The 20,214-nt window shown below is 55.8% G+C and overlaps 6 protein-coding genes across 6 annotated transcripts; 3 read left to right on the top strand and 3 right to left on the bottom strand.

Annotated features, from left to right (window-relative positions):
* Positions 1 to 1,563: 1,563 nt before the first annotated feature.
* Positions 1,564 to 3,132, top strand: BBK36DRAFT_48733 (hypothetical protein; the record flags this gene model as incomplete). Its single annotated transcript, XM_024898136.1, has 1 exon — positions 1,564 to 3,132. One exon carries the CDS (start codon positions 1,564 to 1,566, stop codon positions 3,130 to 3,132), a length of 1,569 nt encoding a protein of 522 aa, XP_024751980.1.
* Positions 3,133 to 4,686: 1,554 nt separating this feature from the next.
* On the bottom strand, positions 4,687 to 7,362 carry BBK36DRAFT_1191455 (hypothetical protein; the record flags this gene model as incomplete). The annotated part of the gene is made up of 1 exon (XM_024896718.1): positions 4,687 to 7,362. One exon carries the CDS (start codon positions 7,360 to 7,362, stop codon positions 4,687 to 4,689), a length of 2,676 nt encoding a protein of 891 aa, XP_024751979.1.
* Positions 7,363 to 9,706: 2,344 nt separating this feature from the next.
* BBK36DRAFT_1134518 (hypothetical protein) lies at positions 9,707 to 11,850 on the bottom strand. Its single transcript, XM_024892339.1, is given in 3 exon segments — positions 9,707 to 9,738; positions 9,805 to 9,837; positions 9,856 to 11,850. 1 exon segment carries the CDS (start codon positions 11,584 to 11,586, stop codon positions 9,859 to 9,861), a length of 1,728 nt encoding a protein of 575 aa, XP_024751978.1. The 5' UTR covers positions 11,587 to 11,850; the 3' UTR covers positions 9,707 to 9,738; positions 9,805 to 9,837; positions 9,856 to 9,858.
* A 2,074-nt stretch (positions 11,851 to 13,924) lies between these two features.
* Positions 13,925 to 15,032, bottom strand: BBK36DRAFT_1132987 (ribosomal protein L10e; the record flags this gene model as incomplete). The annotated part of the gene is made up of 3 exons (XM_024892055.1): positions 13,925 to 14,277; positions 14,372 to 14,756; positions 14,988 to 15,032. The coding sequence occupies 3 exons, from the start codon at positions 15,030 to 15,032 to the stop codon at positions 14,042 to 14,044; spliced, it is 666 nt and encodes a 221-aa protein (XP_024751977.1). The 3' UTR covers positions 13,925 to 14,041.
* Positions 15,033 to 15,307: 275 nt separating this feature from the next.
* BBK36DRAFT_1134516 (ribosomal protein L30) lies at positions 15,308 to 16,186 on the top strand. Its single transcript, XM_024892338.1, has 3 exons — positions 15,308 to 15,473; positions 15,547 to 15,701; positions 15,870 to 16,186. The coding sequence occupies exons 1-3, from the start codon at positions 15,395 to 15,397 to the stop codon at positions 15,966 to 15,968; spliced, it is 333 nt and encodes a 110-aa protein (XP_024751976.1). The 5' UTR covers positions 15,308 to 15,394; the 3' UTR covers positions 15,969 to 16,186.
* Positions 16,187 to 18,125: 1,939 nt separating this feature from the next.
* BBK36DRAFT_1112465 (hypothetical protein) lies at positions 18,126 to 20,138 on the top strand (the record flags this gene model as incomplete). Its single annotated transcript, XM_024889809.1, has 2 exons — positions 18,126 to 18,768; positions 18,829 to 20,138. The coding sequence occupies 2 exons, from the start codon at positions 18,126 to 18,128 to the stop codon at positions 20,136 to 20,138; spliced, it is 1,953 nt and encodes a 650-aa protein (XP_024751975.1).
* Between the last annotated feature and the right edge of the window lie 76 nt (positions 20,139 to 20,214).

The following is a 20,214-nucleotide window of genomic DNA, read 5'->3' as shown; positions in this document are numbered from 1 at the left end:
TTATAGGGTAGTGGGTAAGGTATGACTGGAGGTTTACGAGACGGAACACTTCGTGTGCCGAATCGTGATAATCCCAACGCCACTAGGCAGGTATTTTAGGCATTACATCCCAATCGTACATCAAACCCATTAGCACTTCTGAATGTTATCAACTGGGGACTATCGCGACATGATCAAACGTGGAAACAGGAGTCTTTGAGTCGTTGGCAGTGATTCGCCTGCAGATGGAATGTGAGAAAGCTGCATGTCAATGTACCGCTACCTGCTTGAGTGCTTACTTGTACTGCTGCTGGCACCTGCAGGGCAAGAGGGTCGCAGAGGGAAAGAGCTGCTGGCAAGAACACATGGCACCGCTGCGTGAGGGTCCGACGAATGACATAGCGAGATGATAGGAGGAGAAGGGGGGCAGGCGCTGCGGGCTGGCCTTGGCTTCCTGTCAGGGCGGCTCAGCCGGACAACGCCCAAACCTCCTTCCTTCCCACGGGCGCACGACATGTACGGGTACAGGTACAGGTACAGGTGCGAGACCCAGCCAGGCTCTCCAGACTCGGTTTCAGTGGGCGCTCGTACTCGTACTCACAGCCTCAAGGTACAGTACGCAGGCCCTCGGCGGTCAGGCAGCGCTGCGAGGTACCGTCCAGCGCCCGAGCAATGCCGGCCCAATCAGCGCCGCCGCCGCCCACTCAAACGAGCGCCAGCGACCAACCGCGGCGCCGCGTGGCAACAGCAAGTGCCAGCCCAGCGGTTGCGTCCCTCCACGCGTGAGTACCGGTACTTGCAGCAGACTGCCTGGCCGGTGCCGGTGTAGAGCTGCCACCTGCCGCCCGAAAGCATGTACGCTGTACGAGTACCTGCCAAGTACCGCGACATTCCTTGCCTTACATTGGCGCAACACACACCCGCCGCCACAAAGAACCACCAACTATCTCGATGGCTACGCTTCCCACCTCAAACTTTTCCCGTCTCTTCATTCCTCTTCTACCTCCTCCATACTTTTCTATTGTCCCTCCTTGTCTCTTCTCCCCCACATCCTCGTCGTCTATTTCGCTTGTTGGCTCGCCCAAGCATGTCGCCAGGGGTCCTGTGAGTAGTAGTGCTTTTCGCCTTCTCGCTGCCCCTTCCGTGATGCTCTTATAACAAGGCCCTTCGCATTCCTCGTCCTTGTCTCGAGTATTGGATCCGCTTCGAGCCCGCAGCCCCCTCCGGACCGCCCGCCTCTTCCGGTTCCCTGGCCTGTCGACATCTGTCGCTCGTTCTCTGTTTATGATTGCGATTTCGCGGGTTTTGCTGCACGACATCTCCAGCTCCTTCATTCTACAACAAACAGTAATTCGACGTCATCATTAATACGAAGCCTTACCATATCCGTCAACATCTTGGCCGCCCTCAACGTCCCAGCTGCGCATCTCCGGTCTCCGGCGACTTCGTCCTGATATACTATTTCTACCTTTCGACTACTTATATCAACCCTCATCGAACTCTCACCTGCTCGAAGATACCTCGTCATATTGTTGCCGGTCGTTCCGGACCCCCGAAGCCGCCATGTACTGGGTGCGCCGGTTCATGATCTTGACGGTGCCGTTGGCAATCATCATCTTCGCGGCTACCTACCTCCCCGTGATCCTCGATCCCACAGATAGAGATCCCCAGGTTCGTGCTCGCGATCGCCTCTGGGTCAGCAGCAGTCCCTACTTTTGGGATCGCCAGGCCTGCCGCTGGTTTAGTCTGTGTGGTCTGCACCACCTACGAAGGGACCCTGCAGTGCTACCGCCCCTCGAGGATGAGCCTGAGGATGAGTTGAGGCTTGAATTGCGCAAGCGCATGGATCGGACCTGGGAGGAGGATGCTGAACTGAATGCGCCGGAGGCGGACAGTCGGCGGAGCAAGCGATCGGATAAGAAGAGAAACCCACAGGAGCGGCGGAAGATTCTCAAGGAAGTCCCCCAGTATGTTCTCCAGCATGCGCCGCTGGTGCACCTCTACTCTGGCGAGCAATTCTGGCCTTCGGACATTCGCGAGCACATTGAACACATGATTGTCACGGTCGACCACAAGCGAGTGAACCTGACCGAAAAGGTATCACTGCACAACTTACAGGCTCTCAACAAGTACGAGAAGCGCATGGTCACCCTGCACAGCGTCGAGGATGTCGAATCTCGACCCAAGTGGCTGCACAGCCACGACAACCTGCCGAATCCCTTTGATGACCCGGATGCTTCTACGCCGCCTTCCATGGGAGGTGGCAAGAAGAAGCACAGCGAGCCCGACACCTGGTTCGACGTGGACAAGAAACACCCCGTGCATCGCATCTCAGACCCTCGAAACTATAACGTACCCGCCTATGCTCCCACTCTCACTCCTGGCAAGGAGCAGCAGCGCATCGTTCCCCGCGGTCACAAGCCCGACCACGATGGCTATTCGAAGGCGCCGGCTACCCTTGTTCTGGTTGATAAAGGGTCGGGCATTGTCGACGCCTTTTGGTTCTTCTTTTACAGCTACAATCTAGGACAGACCGTGCTTGGCTTGCGATTCGGCAATCATGTGGGCGACTGGGAGCACTGCATGATTCGCTTTCAGAACGGGGTGCCCCGTGGCATCTTCTTCTCCGAGCACGAGGGTGGTCAGGCGTACGCCTGGGAGGCGGTTGAGAAGCGCGGCGACAGACCAGTCATCTACTCCGCCGTCGGCTCTCACGCCATGTATGCCCTGCCCGGCTCGCATCCCTACGTCTTGCCCTTCAAGTTGCTCAAGGACGTTACGGACAAGGGCCCGCTATGGGATCCCGCATTGAACAACTACGCCTACTTCTACGACTACACGCTCGAAGACCCCAAGGACACCATCGAGCATGAGGACGGCATTGCGGAGAAGGGGCTCTTGCACGATACGCACAGCTTCACTCCCGCTGCATCCAATCCGGATGCTCCGACTACGTGGCTGCACTTCCAGGGCCGTTGGGGCGATGAGGTTTACACCCTCGCCGATCCTCGACAGTGGCGTCTTTTTGGCCAGTACCACTACGTGACAGGGCCCGCCGGACCCAAGTTCAAGAATCTCGAGCGCCAAACGCTTTGTCCATTGAGGAATTGCCGCCTGCTGTATGAGGTTGATCCAAAGGGCACCTGGTACTAGGCGGCGGTTGGACTCGCATGCATCGGCGCCGAGCCTTTTCTTTTTCTTCCCACCCTTTTTGGTTATCTTTCTGGACACTTTCGCCACGCTTGGATGTGTACCCAATGAAGGATTAGCGGTTGATACCCAAGAGGGAGCGAATCATATGGAGCGGTCGCAAGGCTATCGAAACCTAAGATACATCTTGGAATGAGGGACTCAGGCAACAACGAGTCTGAGTATGGTTTACACGGGCGGTTTTAGACGGGCGCGAGAGCGCACCGGCGTTGTTTTCTTTCGATTTTGCACGTCTTGGTCTCCCCTTGCTGCATTCCTTCCCTCCCGGATCTTTTTTCGGCTTGCCTTACCGAAGTTGATAAGTGCTTCGTTCCCGACGAGCGCCTGTTTGGCCTCAACGACGGCCCTCACTCACCAACGAATTGATGATTACCCTCATTTTCCTATGCTGCATTTTCTCTGGTGTTTTTGCTTGGAGAGGAGTTGTTGGGGGCATTTTGCAGAGTTCTTTCTAGGGGGGGACCTTTTGATACCCAATCTCGCTGCTTGCGATCCCTTTGCACACACAAAGTATGTACATCACCTACGTCTCTTACACATGCACCTACTATAACGGTATGCATATGATGCATCATATGCAGTCCCTTCATCCCACACATAGATCCCAGATATACTCTTTGTTTTTATAGATGTGTTTCTTTCTCCGCGAAGAAGTTATATATACCAGATGCTCGATTTTGGATCGTCGCATGCTTTTTGGGTATGTAGTTGAAATCAAACTGAGAAATGAGTCAAAAATCCCGTTTCTCTGAATGTGAACTACTGTTGGGTGTGTGGTATCAATATGTGTGTCTCGTGCGAACCGTCATATGCCACATCTTGATTCATTGATTTGTTTCCCACATGACGGTTCGATGGCGCTTCGGGGAGGGACGAGGCTGGATTCGGACGATGTACGCTGGGGAGGTTACATGTTTAGCGATGATACGCTGATAAAGTAGTATATCTTGGGGGGTTTTTTTTTTATAAGAAAAGCTACGGTATCAGTAAGTCATTGCAGTTTCGAGGGGCGAGTTTCACGTCTTTCCATGCGTTTCTCTTGATCTACGCAGAGTACTTGACTCGTTTCCCCTTTGGAGCAACATCTGTACATAAGGTAGTGGAAGACGGATGAAAAGAGAAGCACCAGACATGAGTGAAAAAAAAGAGATGGTAAATAGGTATATAACCAAACAGGAGAGAGAATAAACCGCCCATCTTGATCCTCTGTCCCGAAGCTAAACCACGATATAGGTAGATACAACCTCCAATTCCAGGCCGTTAAAAGACGCAGAAGAAAACTCCAAACACCATGCGAACAACACTGAAACTATGACATGAAAAGGACGATTCCCCAAATCACAACGGCCTGAGCAGCCAAGTTATCCCAGCACTTTTCCAAACGCAACTTCCAGCATAAAACAGCCATCTAAATAGATAGATCATAGATTCCCATGCGTCCTCCATCGCTCTCAACTCCATAGATACCAGGAAAAAGGGCACATAATATCGTTACAGTCACCGCGTCCCCTCCCCATCTTGGTGAATGTCAAAAGTATCGCCGTCATCGTCCTCTGCCATGGGATCAATATTCTCGGCGTCTGACAGATCGTCTTCGCGGCCCCAGTCATGGCCGTGGGGGTCGAGCGGGATAGGGCCTTGGGCGGCTGGCTCTGGGCTGCTGGTGCTGGACATGGCGCCCTCGTGATCCCCTTCGCCGTCTGATTGAAGGTTGTAGTTGTACAAGCCCATCTCGACGTCAGTCTCCTCACCTTCATCCATATCGGCATCGACTCGCTCTGTCAGGAACCCCCGAGGGGCAAACATGCTGTGCGGTGTAGCGGGAGTTGTTCCTCGAGGAATTGTCCGATCCCGCCGCTCGGGGCGATCCGGTGCCGGGGACGGCGACACGGTCGGTCTCGGACTCAACGGCTGGTGGAATGACGGTTCCCGGGTCGACTGTCTCTTCCTGACGCCTCCGTAGACGAGCGGCGAAGACTGTCGGCTCTGCCGGCGGGAGGAGGACGTCTTTCGCTTGCGAGGTGCGCTGAACACAGTCTGGAGCGCCATGGAAGTGGTGGGAGCCGAGGGGGTCCTGATGAATGGTGGCACCGACTCTTCTCGACTCTTCAGTATCGTTGGCTGGTGGTGCGCAGCATCGGTAAAGCTGCTGGACCATGAAGGGGAGGCAGAGTGGTATTCCACCTGGGGCGATATTGAGACACTCCTATGGCGTCGGTTCTTGCCGGGCGGCTGCGCAATGGGATCTCCGTCGAGATTGTCATTCCACGCCCAGCATTCTCTCTCAAGGCGAGCGGAGTCGGGCACTTCCTGGGACTCGGTATCGTCGGCGTATACCGATGGGACCTCCTTCTTCAACTTCTGCCATGTCCAGCCCGAATCATACGCTTTCGAGTCCTGCAGATAGGCGCCAGGATGGGTAACGAACAATCTAGGTTGCGCTGCCTCCATCCTGACCGAGTTCAGAAACTGCACGTCCCACAGTGCCGGTGTCAGCATTTCCTCGGGACTCAGGAACCTTAGCCGCGAGTCTTTGTGGATCTTGCGAAGAGGAATCCACGGAGACTGGAGTCCCATAGCCTCCGGAGCGCTGCTGAGGCCTGGAGTTTGGCGCCTGGCGTACATGTGCATGTCGCGGAGCACGTTGCCAAAGGCGCCACGCATCGCAGTGCTGACGCTCCTTGCATCCGGCCCCGTGACTCTGATTTTCTTGATCAGCCCACGACTCCTCAGGCGCCGGTATATTATGCTCTGGTCGTTGCAGGCCCTAGGCAGCAGCCACTCCCAGTCCTGGCCCTGCGCAACACGCCAGTTTTCCAGCATACCGGACGCATCTCGATACTTGGAAGCGCTCTGTGTTTTAGGAGACTGAGAGGAGTCGCTTCCGCTGTCGACAATGGGGCCGATGTTGAACTGGTGGATTTGACGCCAAATCCGCTTCAGGGGGAAGGGGAGGAAGACGACCTCGACTTCCCACGCATGCTCATGACAAGGAATGGCGGAGCGAAGTACGTTAACTTGAGTCTGCAGCGACCGGAGCTGCACGTGTACTTGGTCTGAGTGGCTTTGTCGGCTGGCGGTACTGGAGGTGATGGAGGCTGCGCTGGGGGTGGCAACATCGTCTTGGGCATCGTGGCGACCCAGGAAGCTGTCGTCCAGGATACGCCTCTCAATATCATCCACCTTGCCCTCCAGCTCAATGACACGAGCGTCCATGTGCTCATATCTGTCCTGACACTCTTCGTAAGCGCTGCCGGATACTGAGGTGGTCTCCAGCCTGTCGAGTCGTTCTGCGTGGGCGTCGACGGTTTCCGTGAGGTTCTTCAACATCTCGTGAGGTAAAGCCTCGGGTTCCTCCGCGATCTGGGTGGTGGCCGTGCTTGGCCGTGGCGTCGATTCCTCATCAGGCTCCTCAATGCTCGCCATTTTGTGATCTGAGAGCGATTCGCGCAGAGCGGCTTGGGCATTAGCCGGACCATTGTTGCCGAGAGTCTGCAAGCCCTTTCCTGCAAACGGTCTTAGGTACCTGGCGCGTGTGGACGAGTTGGTGGTGGTAGAGGCGCCCTGGGACATGAGACACTGAGGAGGAATAGAGGGCCATGAAGGATTGGAATCTGGCTGGCTCGGTCGTACGACGCCGTCCCAGGCTAGTGTATCTGGCATGGAGCTGGATGCCTGCCGGGGCGTGGGAGCGGCTGATAGAGGATCAAACGGGCCGTCAAAGGGCTTGTTGAGAAAGGACAAGGGGTCAGCATCCTTGGAGTGCAGGAAATCGGGCCCAGAAAATGGCGTTTCCCTCTGACGAAGGAGGAGATCCGGTTCCGGGCTCATGGTCTGTCGTAGCCGCATGGTCTGTAGCCGCTCCAGGGCCTGTGCCGCCGCCGTGGGAGCAAGAATCGTCTCCGGCGGCTGTTGTTGGTGTTGAGGATGCTCATCATGGTAGCACGCATGATGGTTGCACATGCACCACCCTCCAGCCTGATCCACGGCAGGTTGTGAATAGAAGCGACGGCAGCCGCATCGAGGGCCGCCGGCACCGGGCGTCAAGTCTACAAAGTTGCATCCGCCGCTGGGGAGCTGAGGAGGGGCGGTGGGCGCGATGGCGGCGGTTCCCTGGTAGAGGTTGTAGAAGTCGGCGCCGAACTGGAGGGGGTCGAACGGGGCGGAAGCCATTGATATGAGCCTTTTATTGCGTTTGGTTCGGAACAAGTCGCAATGTGTGTGTGGGAGAGGCGCTCAGGAGCCTCAGAAGCTCCGCTGGCTCGTTGTCGTTGACAGGTCCACGGTGACGCGCTCAATTGGCGAAGAGCGCGGGTTGAGCCTCGCAAGAGCAGGCCCGGACGGGTCGCAAGCCGGTCGGCCTCAGTTCATGGCACGATGAGATGGCGAAAGCAAAAGAAGATGGCGAGTTCGGTCTGCGGGGCGGCGCAGTTGGGAGCAATTGTCGGTGTCGATCGAAATGGCCTGGAGTCGCGGGCGGGAGGAAGGGGTAAGCGAGAAGCGGGCGACGGCCAAGTATTTAAGTATGCTGCTGCTGCTCTATGGAGGCCGGAGCATTGCTGAGTCGGGATCGAGAGCGCGATGAGGTGAGAGAAAGCAAGCAGCAGCAGAGAAGAAGCCTGAGGGGGGGGGGGAGAGAGAGAGTGGATGTGATGGGGGATGTCGAGACGGCAATGGGGGGAAAAAGAGGGTGGAATTGCCAGGCGATGCGGGAGCGGGAAAGAGGACCAGCGCAGCTTCAAGTTCCATCCATGCATGCATCCCCACATTTTGGTCTCCCTCGAGCGCGCCTTTTCTGCCGCTAATAAGCCAGAGCATTTTGATATCAACGAGATGGACAGCTCACATCCTCCTTTGCCTTCCTTGGGTCGCGGACTGGAAAGAGGGGGAACAAAAGGGTTTGACGTGAGAGTGTATGGATGCCTCTTAACTCCGGATCTGGCTCGAGATGGTGGTGCTCGCAGGCAGCACACCAACTTGCCTGTCCCCGATCCAACACGACCTTGAACAAAGCAGACCGCATTTGCCTGCGAGATGCCGCCCATCCACACAAATCCGCCGGTGACTCTGAGGGGCCGCGGGACAGGGGGTTGATATGTAGGTATGCAGCCATCACCGAGAGGGTCGCACTCGGGCTTCTGGTCCTTTGGTTCCGCATCTGCCGCGATTCTGTCGAGATCCAGTGATGCCCAATGCTACGTTCCTACGCATCGTAGCTTGAGTACCTATGGCCGGTGGTGGACGAGTTGACGCATATGATGGGTGAGACTCTGCCGTGATGTCTTTTCTTACTACCGAAAGGTTCATCTCGTAGCTTTCAGTAGCAGCTGATCAGGACTCGATCAGCTTGTTCCCCGTAAGACGGCACCTCATCCCAAATGGCAGTCGAGTGCCATTGAAGACGGTCATTCCATCGCACACAACACACATCATCGTCCTACCCAGAGCCTCCATCAGTCATACACGTCTCAACATCAACCCCCGGAACACGCCAACATAAAAAAAAAAAAACAACTCCGTCCCAGAACCAAACGAAACACACCTTGATCGAAGCACATTAATAAACCCGACTTGCCCTGCCTTTCTTTGCATCACACCCCGCCTTTCTTCATCCAAGCCCACTTCAACCCACCACTTTACGCGACAAACCGGCGATAGTAGTAGTCTCATCTCCCTGAAACGCGTTCTATGTATCTTGTCTAGAAGAAAGAAAAAGAATGGGTCTTTTGACGGCATGGCCCGTGCCTGGTTCTGCTAAATTAAAGAGCCCTTTCTAGTTGCGGCGTGGCGCTGCTTCGGATGAATTCCCTCGTTTCTTCTCGAAATCGATTCTTCAGATGAGCAATAAAACCTGAACTAGCGGTTGCTTGCTTTGTTCTGAGAACTACTAACTCATAATGGCCATCTTGGCCATCTTCCAGGAACTCCCCTCCTGACGCTCTAAGCACGTGAGTACCTATGGTACTGACTGAACGAGCCACAGCTCTGTAGATTTCCTCCAGATTATGAGATGTACTTGATACCAAGCCATCAAAAGCCACCCACTGGTCTGCTAGCCTCATCACCATCACGAGTCCATCCCATCCAGTGGACCCCTTTCCCGTCCTGCATGCATACGCTCAGACACGACATGTCTATCGAGCCACAACAGGCGTTTCCCGCACATTTCCTACCCATTCCCGCGCCATGCGAACCCCTCCTCTTCTCTCCTCCTCAGCCGCGTATCAGATTCATCACGTCAGATGCATCCCGAACGTTACGCCGTGACCCAGAAAGCGATTATTATGTCTTTGTATTTGCGAACCCTTAGATAGGCAGTGGGAAATTATACGCTCCTTTCAGAAAAAAAGGCCCTGCCTGTGTATTATCTGGAAAGGGATTTGTGGAAAGTATGTCTATAATATGGGCAAGCAGAAAGAAAAAATGGTGGAAAAGAACGCCAGTTCCCGCATATCCCATCATGACCGTCGCCTCGTCTCGCCAACAGATCCATTATGCCCTGCGTTTGAATGGAAGAAGTAAAGAAATCAATGCTCGCCTAATAATGCTTGCTGTAAGTCATGCCAGGAAGATATAGAAACCAAGTGAAAAATATGCGTGGATGGAGATGAGGTGAAACCGTTTATAAACGCGCCGTCGCTTCTCTCGTGCTTCTTGTGCTTGTCGTGCTCAAACCTCGCCCCAGCTGCCCATCGGCGCATTGGGAGCGGCGGCAATCACGGACCCCGTGCCGATGGATCCTCCAATGTCCCAGTAGTGCCTGGACGAGACGCTGCTCCTTCGGGCGGACCGTCGTGTGCTCTGGCTGGCACAGCTGCTGTGGTGTCGCATGGCCACGGGGCTGCTAGGTGCAGTTGCTTTGAAAGCTCGACGTTCATTAGGGCGAGTCCGGGAGGTGAGGGGGTGGTGCTGCCTTACTCTGGCAGCCTTTGCGGCAGCGTCTTGCGGCTTCGCGGGGACCGGCCGGGTCGTCAGCTCGGGGGCCAGCGTGGGCTCGGGCCGTGATGTGAAGCGCGAGACCAGGTACCGGAATACTAGCTTGATATCCATCTCCTGCTCCCACTCGTCTTGCGTAAACGTGTCAGCCATCGACACATCGTGCAAGAGCACATCCGGTGCGAGTGACCTCGCGGACGGTCTGTCTGCGGCCCGCAGGGTGTGTCGCATGGTGGGCCTGAATTCGGGAAACAAACTCTCGCCGGCCTTGTCCGCCGCGGTGCGTCCAGAGGCAGATGTGCGGCTGTCTGCAGTCTCTGGTATGGCCGGCAGGCCCGCATAAGGCAGCGGCGCCTGATGAACATGCGCATACGTCGAAAAGGCGCCGGGATGCTTCGAGAGATGGTTCACCAGCAAGCCGAGCTCTCTCGACACCGTCTCCAGGATGCGCATATGCCACGACTCTTCTGTTTCCGGAGTCCCTGCTTCTCCAGTAGCACGCCCTTGCTGCGGCGGCCGTGACGTCCTCGATAGCTCCTCGTCGTCCAAAAGGTCGCCGCCGAGCATCACGGATAGTACCTTCTCATCTATGCCAAGCAGATCCCGCAGAACCTTGCGAGTGATTCTCGTGAGGAAGCCTTCGCTGTCTTCTTTGTCCTCTGGGTGTGTGTCTGGGTCTTCTTCATGCCACGTCATGTCCTCCGTATCGGCGCTTTCCTCCGCCTTTGGGGCAGCAGGTTTCTGCGCAACGACCCGTTTCTGCTGCATCATCCGCGACCGCCGCGCCTCGCGCTGGACCTCTTCTAGGATGATGCGGCTGTGCTCCAGCCGCCAGGCCTCAATCCGCTCCCTCTTCTCTGCCTCCTGGATCTGCGCCTGTTCCAACTCGAACTGAGCTTCATCAAAGCTGTTCATCCTCCGTCGTACTCGCCTGGGGTTGAATCTCTCGAACTGGAAAATGTGGTCCTGGGCGTCCAGGCCAAGTGTTGGTTGGTCTAGGTGGAACGAACCCAGGCCATCGTGCGCTGGAAGGACAGGCATCGCGAAGCTACTCCTTGGAAATGATCTGAATCCGGGGAGATGGCCATCGAGGCTATCCAGCTCAGCATCATCGGCCTGGGACTCATCAGCAGCCGCGGAGAGCGCCGAGGACTGAGCCTCGTCTTCCTGTGTCGCCGCCGCTGGCGCTGCCGACTCCGTTCTTGCAACTGTGTTGAGGCTGCCGAGGTCACTCAGACGTGACCGGCCGGGGGTCTCGAGCGATTGATCATGCTCGTCTTCGGTCAGATAGGACGTGGTGGTGACATCGGTGGGAGGCGAGAAGAGCACCCAGGTCTGCGCCTCGTCGGCTTCCTGGCCCTGGCTGTTCCGCGCAGAGAGCCTCGAGGCGCCCTGGCTGCCAACGGCGGAGCGGGCAGCTCGCTGCGTGGTCGGGCGGTTTGGCTGCTGCTGGAACGCCATGGCTGCGGGATCGTATAATGGAGAAAGAAAGAGAAGAGGAGAAAAATATGCTCAATGTGGGTTGCGAGCGTCGGTTATCCTGCAAATATCGGGGAAGCGACCCGCGATAAGGCGAACGGGGGGTTGGAACTGCAGCTGCCACTGGAGACTGATCGGTGAAGCAGCCCCGGCAACGCTTCTGGCAACGCCGAGCCGGTGGAGCGCTCAAGGGAAGAAGCTGATAGGTTGAGGACGAGGGAGGATATCGTGTTCAATGGACTGGGGCTGGTCCTGTCCGAGAGCGAACACAAGAATAAAGAGCAGAAAGAGGCTGTGAGGGACGTGAGGGAAAAGGAGAGGCTGGCCGCTTTGTTTTGTTATCAGGTCGAGCGTCATGTCATCAACAACTCCAGCTAACTAGCAGCAGCGCTGGACCGCCTGGGGGAGCAGAACGGCCTGGCGGACAGGGTGGGGGGGTGCTGTGCTCGCGTGCTGGTTGGCCGTCAGGCAGTGGGTGCCGGTGGTCAGGCCAGTGGTCACATCAGCCACTGCTGCCGTCTGGTCGACTCCAGCGCTCGATAGCGCAATTGGCCGCCTGCACAGACGTCCACTGGTTCCATCCACGTCCCGAGACAGCGCGGCTCCAGTGCGCTGGCCGCTGCAGCCACGGCAGGATAGGGCCGTTCGAGGTACTGAGAGGTACCGCCAGGGTGGCGAGCACTTGTCGTGCGGTACGAGTACTTGCAGCCCCCCCCAAGGAAGTGAGCGGGTGGCCCGCACTCACAAGCACTGGCAGCTGCTGGGCACTTAAACGGCCAAGGAGGGACAATGCCGGTACCAGCCCGTACTTGGCCAGTACAACGCACTAAACTTCCAGCTCAGATGGCGCGCCGGCGCCGCAAATCACCCCCCAGCTGTCGCTCTGCGGCATTACGGCGAGACTCACCTTTTCTGCGTCACCTTTACATACGCGTCACTGCAAATCGCCGCTGCGATCGATTCTCACGGTGTTTGTAATGCGATCTGTCTTCAGACCCAATATACTACTATGTATCAAGTAACACGTATGTACGTCGATGCGAGTCAGAATCAGCCGGATAACGCGATGAAGACGGGCGTGGATAACGAGTAAGAAGGAAAAAAACTTTTTCTTTCTCAGCCGCGAGTATTACATCGTAGCTGGCATCCATGACTCCTAATTCACCGGAATCCGCCAGGATGCTGATGCAAGGCCCGCCACCCAAGATCCCGTCCTGCCGCTCAACTCACTTTTTTGGCTGTGCATGGTGCCATCAATGGCACGCATCTTTCTGCGAAATTTCGTGCATACTTCGGCGTTGGGCGGCGCTGCGGCGGAGATGCGAGCGAGAGTCTCCAGGGCGAAGCGGTTCTCTCCGATTCTCTGGGCCCTTTTTTGCGTGATAGATGACTGACAAACTCTGGGGGTCCTTTTGTAAGGTATTGATGAACTGATAGCCGGGTTGCATGGCACTGGAATCAACCACCTTTCAGCTAGTAAGCACGAGAAGCCCAGGATAAGAGCAAAAAGGAACCAGAACTGGACCCTGCGTCATGAGAATGGTCCCCCACCGGCCAGTCCAGTCATCTGTGTGCCATCCCTCAACTTATTGTGCAATCCATTCTATTATGCTTCCCGTCTGTCTCAGCACGAAGCTTGTGCCTCCAACCAACGACTCGCACACAACTGCGTGATCTCTGCTTCCCGTCCCCTAACACAAGCCGTAACCCCCAACAAAAAAGAGAAACAGTGCATCTGCTAGTGATGTAGGCAATCTAACGCTTGTTTAGTAGCAGCTTGAATATCGACGCCATCCATCATTGTCTCTGTGACCATGGTGTCACTGACGCAAGTCAGGTGGTCCCATCAGACAACCCAGTGCCAGTGCCAGTCGGCTATCGGGATATCGGGATAGGGGGAAGGAGGTTTACCATTTGATTGACTTGTCTGTTCCTGGGTTAGGACACGACATTCCGATGAGACGGCCATCGTCGTGGCGGCTGATGGAAGGTAATAAGCTTGACTTGTAGATTTCTCTGCTGACTGTATCCCGACTGTATTCCTGCCGCTCAAAGGCCAAGTTCTGCGATCGGCAGAGCATCTGTCACCCGAGCACGCCGAGTTAAATCCACACAGTGGTGATATCATTGGTGTTCTTTCCGTGATTCTAAGGTAGTCGATTAGGAAGCAAAACGTAATTCAGTACCTAGTAGCCACCAAGATGTTCCTCAGCCTGGAGTGTAGCTCGTCTCAACGGTACGAGTTCGTACAGAGACAACACCGGTAGGATAGCAAGTTCAGCGAATTGAGAGAATGAATGCAATCCATAGCATGTCTAGTGCTGAACGCACAATGGTTTGATTTGCCTAACTGGTGATTCTCAAATCGAGAATCTCTTATCTGACATGCCATAATTACGCCAACCTAAAACCCAGATGCCATATGAACAAAAACTCTTTACGCCTCACCGGAGAAAGCCTCGGGGAAGCGGCGGATGTTCTGCTCAATGGAACCGTGGTTGCTGAGGAACTGAACGTAGGCACCGTCGACCTTGACACGGCCGGCAGCCTTGCGCTCGAGGTAGTCCTCGCGGCGGAGAGGGGTGAAGCCCCAGTTCTTGGAGATGATGATCTTCTGTCGGCCGGGGAACTTGTACTGGGATCGTCGCAGAGCCTCAAGAGCCAGAGCACGGTCTGGAGAGTGATTCTGTTAGCATTCTTGATTTTGCCATGACGTCGTAGTCCAAGACGAAGAAAAGAAAAAAGCAAAAGCGAGGGCGCAACATACTAGAGTCACGAGTGCGGACGCTCATGATGATCTGACCAATGTTGACACGGGCGACAGTGCCGTTGGGCTTGCCCCAGGCACCACGCATACCGGTCTGCAGTCTATCGGCACCAGCGCAAGACAACATCTTGTTGATACGGACGACGTGGAAGGGGTGGGCGCGGACACGCAGGTGGAAACCCTCCTTTCCGGTGTGCTTGACGAGGTACTTGTTGGCGCAAATACGGGCGGCCTCGAGGGCCTCGGAGCTCAGCTGCTCATACTCGTTGGAGACGAGGTGGATGCAGAGAGGGAAGTCGTCGACGTTGGCGCGCTTTCGGCCCAGATCGAAGATGCGGATCTTGGGGTCGGGGACACCACGGTTGAACCGGGACTTGGGATACGGCTATGAAGGAAAAGAGAGTCAGTATTTGCTTTGCTTTTGCTGCTGCTGCTGATGGTGATCCGAGTCTTCGAGGACGAGCAAGGGGCCGCGACACAGCAAATCCATCCGGAATGCCTTCATCTCTTGATCATTTATAATCCACCTCTTGCGTCACTCCACAGCAATGCATCCTCCGTTTTCGACAAAATCCTCGCTCGAACCATCAACTCGTGAGTCTTTCAGCAGTCTTACCTTGTTCTTGCAGTATCGGTAGCAACGGGCGGGACGGCGAGCCATTTTGTCGGTGTTTGGCTGTTGCTTCTTGGGGTGTTGATGATGTTTGGGGGAAGATTGTTCCAACAGCAAGGAGACCCGGGCGCCACTTCAGAAAAACCGCCTGGTTGATTTCAAAGCAAAAGTGTTTCTGAGTCAAAGTTCCGATGTGGTCCGCTTAAACCCCGGTGCTTTAGGGCTTACCAAAACGGCAAGTCTGCGCTCATTGGCCGCTCGCGCGAGAGCCCTGCCCCGCCCGAGAATTGGTGGCATCTCAGTAGAAAACCAAAAATCCACGAACTTTTCCAGAGCTTGGAGAGAATTGTCTTCAGCATCCGCATCAAATCCAGTCGCCAGATCGCAGCTCGCACCCCAAATCAGCAAAAATGGCCCCTACCAAGAAGAGCAAGAAGGATGCCAACAGCATCAACTCCAAGTTGGCGCTTGTTATGAAGTCCGGAAAGGGTGCGTAGCTGCTCTTTGAAGAAACTGCCTTCTCGCAATATCTCCCACAAGGTGCTAACATGATTTTTGCCAGTCACCCTCGGATACAAGTCTACTCTCAAGTCTCTGCGATCCGGCAAGGCCAAGCTGATCATCATCGCTGGCAACACTCCTCCTCTCCGAAAGAGCGAGCTCGAGTACTACAGCATGCTGTCCAAGGCCCCCATCCACCACTTCGCTGGCAACAACGTGAGTTCTGCAACCCCGTACACTCTCGACGAGTGAAACTTCTCGCTTCTCAGAAGCTGCTCTTGCTACCCCGAGAATTACAAACAATTCTTGCGGAATTGCCCAGAGAAGAAGTCTCTTACCAGACTTTGGAGGGTTCAAATTGGCTTACACTATTCGTAAATACAGATTGAGCTCGGCACTGCCTGCGGAAAGCTCTTCCGCTGCTCCACCCTCGCCATCCTGGATGCCGGTGACTCTGACATCCTCAGCGACCAGCAGGCTTAAATAGCCAAAATCTAGTGCATTTAAAACGGCGTTGGGGGTAAAACGGTTCAAGGGCAATATGGATACCATTACACTTTGACACTCTTGTGTGTGTCAGGCGAAAAGAATTGATGCGAAATATCATCTACCAGGAAGGCAAATCCTTGGGGTCTTCTCCCAGAATTTTCCCGTGGTAGTTACTTGAATGGAATAATACAGCCACGAAGACTGTTCCCCCTTGTCAGGTTGAATAAGCTGCTTGCTATTTCCATGTGTGATTGTATACCATTTTGTAGTACCAACAGGACCTGATGTGTTAACATCAAGGATGGGTTTTTGACATGCGATCTGCTCAAGTACCTGGAATTTCCCAACATATGCGCCCCCCTTCGCAGGCGCCTCTCTCAGCCATCACAATAAGCAGCAGGGAAATGTGCGTGGCCGTGGTATGGATGGAGCTGATGCCTCGTTCATGGATGCTTGGTCGCAAATGTCATTGGCCAGAAAGGCCACTCGATAAGGGGTTGCATACACCAAGAGCGACGATGGAATGCTCCTCGCAGGAAGATCCCAGATTCGCCGTTTCAGGTCCCGTTGCACATACAAACGTGAGTTGGTGGTATCCGTGGCACGACTGCGTGAACCAGCTGAGAAGCAGTGGCTCACGACGGCCTCTTACAAGCACTGCGGCGAGAGTCTGTGGCTTGTAGTCCAACTAGCATGGCTTTGCTGTTGGCCTCAAGAATAGAAACAGAGTCCACATGGCGAGCGATGACATAGCATCAGCAAGCATACGCAAACTCTCAGCTTGCCAAGGAACAAAGAGTTTGATATCGTTGTCACGCTCACAGGGCTTGAGGCGCATCCAAATCATCTTCAGGTACGGATCGATCGCCAGCACATGACTTTCGCCACGGAAAGGCTGAGCGACCAAGTCAGCGAAGCCCTGTTTATAATTATAGCAACCACAGCCCTTTTCTGACGGCCGTCGTTGTAGCGCTTGTTGTAGCCGATACTCTGCAGTGACCGGAATCTGTTGCGCCTCACCGTGCCAAAAGTCAAATGGTCCTCAATCTCAGAACAGATATCCAGCAGCGAACAGGAGAGTAAGAAGTCACTCGTCATATCCATTTGCGTAATGGTAATTGGTCCATATGAAGCGAAACCAGGATGACAAAGCAACGGGCTCTGGGTCAAGGGGTCTCGGGTTCTTTTCCATTTCCTTTCTAGAATGAGGATTTGCGCTGTTTCTCTCTCGAGCGCAGAGAGGCGGTCAGTGAAAGCAAAGGCACACAGGATTGCGAAGCGGAGCGTTGCGTTGCGTCCGCAGAGGAGCCGAAAGGCGACAAGCTCAAGGGGGAGCACCAGAGTCAGAGTCAGACTGCCCGCCCTCAAGAGGGGAGGGGAGAGGGGGAGAGGAACTGAGATGCCAGCGGTACAGCAGTGGGGGTGGAGAGACTCTAGGGGCGGCGGGTGGCTCTCCAGCGCCTGTAGCGCCCAATCAGGCACCTGTCCTGGCATGAGATGCAGGGCGTCCCGACCGGAGTCATGCACTGTTTAAGCAGAGGCATGAAGATTCCGGAGCGAAAGTGCAGGACTACAGGCAAAGTCTCGCTATGACAATAAGGGAGAAAAGGAGATGAAGCAAGATGCAAGCAAATATCGTGAAGTCGAGAGAAGAAACAGAGGTAAAAGGACCCGAAACACCAAGCACAGAGGCATCTGCCTGTCCCGGTTCCGTCACCGCATTCTCCCTCTCCTCTCCTCTCCCCAACTGTGCTACTGTACGGCCTTGTACTCCTGCAGTTGCGGGTACCTCGCACGCGCTCAACGCCGAACCCTTGACGGAGGTACCTCTTTTTTCCTGTGAAACCCGTCCTTTTCATTGCCCACCGACACATTCGAGGTGGAGCCCAACCAAGCAGGACGAAACCCTCGTGGCCTGTTATTGTTCTGCCGTCCTGCTATCCCTCCTAAACGACGCCCAGTTCTCCTCTACACCACCGGCCGTCTCGCAGCATAACTATCGTATATTACAATTATCCCACAGTTCGACCTGTTTGGCGCTGCGCCAGGCGGCCCCGTTTGTGCGTTTCACCTAGAGTAGCTCACCGACCTCGACGGCAACTCCCACGGCTTGCAGCATCCCCATCCCTCAGGCCCGTTCCCTCATTCGCCATGTCTACGGTTGCGAAGAAGCCGCCCGTCATCTCAGTCGGCAGAGCGAACTCAGAATCTCCCACTGGAACCGCCGCTGGAACCGGCACGTCGCCTCCCAACCCGACTCACACGCGAGCCCAATCCGTGCGCTCGGCCACGCCCAACGGCGGCAACCACGCGAGGACGAGATCTGTTCGCGCCGCCCCTGTTTCTGCCCGCGCTGCCGTTGCCCGACGAGACACGGCCATGAGCAATACCGACTCCGACGCCCGCGCCGCTGCGGCCGCGGCCCTGGAGGATCTCCAGCAGCGCCTGGAAAAGGAGGAGAAGCAGTCGGAGCAGTACAGGCGACAGGCCGAGGTGCTGCAGTCCAAGCTGGACGACGCCGTCAAGGAGTCGGCCAAGCTGGAGGAAAAAGTTCACGAGCACGATGAGCTGATCGAGACGCTGCGAAACGAAAAGAGAGAGGCCGGGCGCAAGATCCGCGAGATGGAGACAATCTACGAGGCGGAGCGGAGCGCGATCCTCAAGGAAAAGGAGGAGATGGCGAACAAGGAGGAGGAGATGCAGATGGTCATTGCGCGGTTGAAGGAGAGCTTGGCCCAGAAGCTGAGTCTTGAAGACGATCCCAGGCCGTCAAGGCAATGTAAGCCGTCTCTTGGTCCATGTCGAGTCAAGTCTCCCTTGGTCACACGCTAATTCTGATTTGCCTCTACAGCAGCCAGCGCTTCCCCCTCGCTGGACGGCAGCGGCTTCGCCCCCCCGTCTTCCCTTCAGCGGAGTGACTCGCGAAATAGCTCCAAGCTGATCCTACAAAAGGACAAGCTCATCGAGTCGCTGCGTCTGGAACTCGCCGAAGCCCAGATCAAGCTGGTCGAGTCCGAGAACCAGGGCGGAGGCAGATTGCACGAGGTTGAGCGCCAGCTGATGGAGGCGCGCATGTCCAACGCGCGGCTCATGGAGGACAACGAGAGCTACCAACTGCTCCTCCAGGAGAAGACTCTCAAGGGCGACTTTGGCCAGAGCGACTTTAGCTACATGAGCCCGACCGTCAACGAAGAGGCATTGAACGCGCTCGAGGGCAAGGCAGGCGGCTCCAGCCTCGCTGACGAGCTGTCGGATGCGACGCAGTCCGAGGGCGAGTACAGCGTTGACCACCGCCGCCTCGAGAGCGAAGTCAAGGCGCTCAAGGAGAAGAACAAGGCTCTTACGTTGTACATCAACAAGATCATCGAGCGCCTGCTCCAGCACCAGGACTTTGAGACGATCCTGGATCAGTCGGCAGACATGAAGCCCCCGTTGCCCGAGAAGGACAAGGAGCTCCCGCCACCTCCGCCGGCGGAGAAGCCCCCCAAGATCAACACGCAGGTCAACGGACAGGTCAACGGACAGGCCAACGGCGACCTCAACGGACAGCCCATTCTGCAGCGAACTAGAACCGCGCCCATTATGACTGGAAGGGTGAGACCGCGACCCTTTTCCATCATACAGACCAATGGCACTCAGTTGGATCACACCGATCCCGACAAGGCGCCCAGCATCCCCATCGGCCTTGGTCGGATAAACAGGCGTTCGCGACCTGTCAGCGATCAGTTCCCTGGAGCGGCCAGCCTCGTCAGCCAGATGTATAGGGGTCCGGACAGCCCTGCCTCGCCGCCCCTCAACCAGAGGCACTCTTCCGCCTTCTTCCCGACCGCCGGCGTGATTGGCACTCCCGGACGGATTCCTAGCGGTAGCCAGGCTCCTTCATCCGGAAACTTCCCAGGCACGAGAGGCGAGAGAAGCGAGACATCAAGTTTGAGCGGCGACTCTGGTGAGATCTCGACGCCGCAGTCGCAGTCGCCGCCGCGTTCCCACTCCGACAAGCAGACAACCTTCACCGGCAGCAAGCCCCGGCCGCTGAGACTGGTCCAGGAGAATCCCGACGCTGTCAAGGACAACAACGCCAACAAACGAGCAAGCTGGATCTCCGGCTGGAGCTGGGGAGGCAAGAAAGACGAAGTCCCAGCAAGCCCCGCAATCCCAGAGTAGGACGACATGGAAAAGAAAGGGGGGAAGAGAATGAGCCAAAGTTGCTTCTGACGATTTTTGCAACAAATGGAAAGAA

Source organism: Trichoderma citrinoviride, assembly GCF_003025115.1.
Source record: "Trichoderma citrinoviride strain TUCIM 6016 unplaced genomic scaffold BBK36scaffold_3, whole genome shotgun sequence".
Taxonomy (NCBI): domain Eukaryota; kingdom Fungi; phylum Ascomycota; class Sordariomycetes; order Hypocreales; family Hypocreaceae; genus Trichoderma; species Trichoderma citrinoviride.
Note: the sequence above shows the minus strand (reverse complement) of the source record. Positions and strands in the feature narration are given on the sequence as shown.

Bases quoted from the DNA above. Each gene is read 5' to 3' on its own strand.
- BBK36DRAFT_1134518 (XM_024892339.1), bottom strand. From the start codon at position 11,586: ATGGCGTTCCAGCAGCAGCCAAACCGCCCGACCACGCAGCGAGCTGCC.
- BBK36DRAFT_1134516 (XM_024892338.1), top strand. From the start codon at position 15,395: ATGGCCCCTACCAAGAAGAGCAAGAAGGATGCCAACAGCATCAACTCC. The intron at 15,474-15,546 runs GTGCGTAGCTGC...GATTTTTGCCAG, and splicing joins TGTTATGAAGTCCGGAAAGG to TCACCCTCGGATACAAGTCT. The intron at 15,702-15,869 runs GTGAGTTCTGCA...TCGTAAATACAG, and splicing joins ACCACTTCGCTGGCAACAAC to ATTGAGCTCGGCACTGCCTG.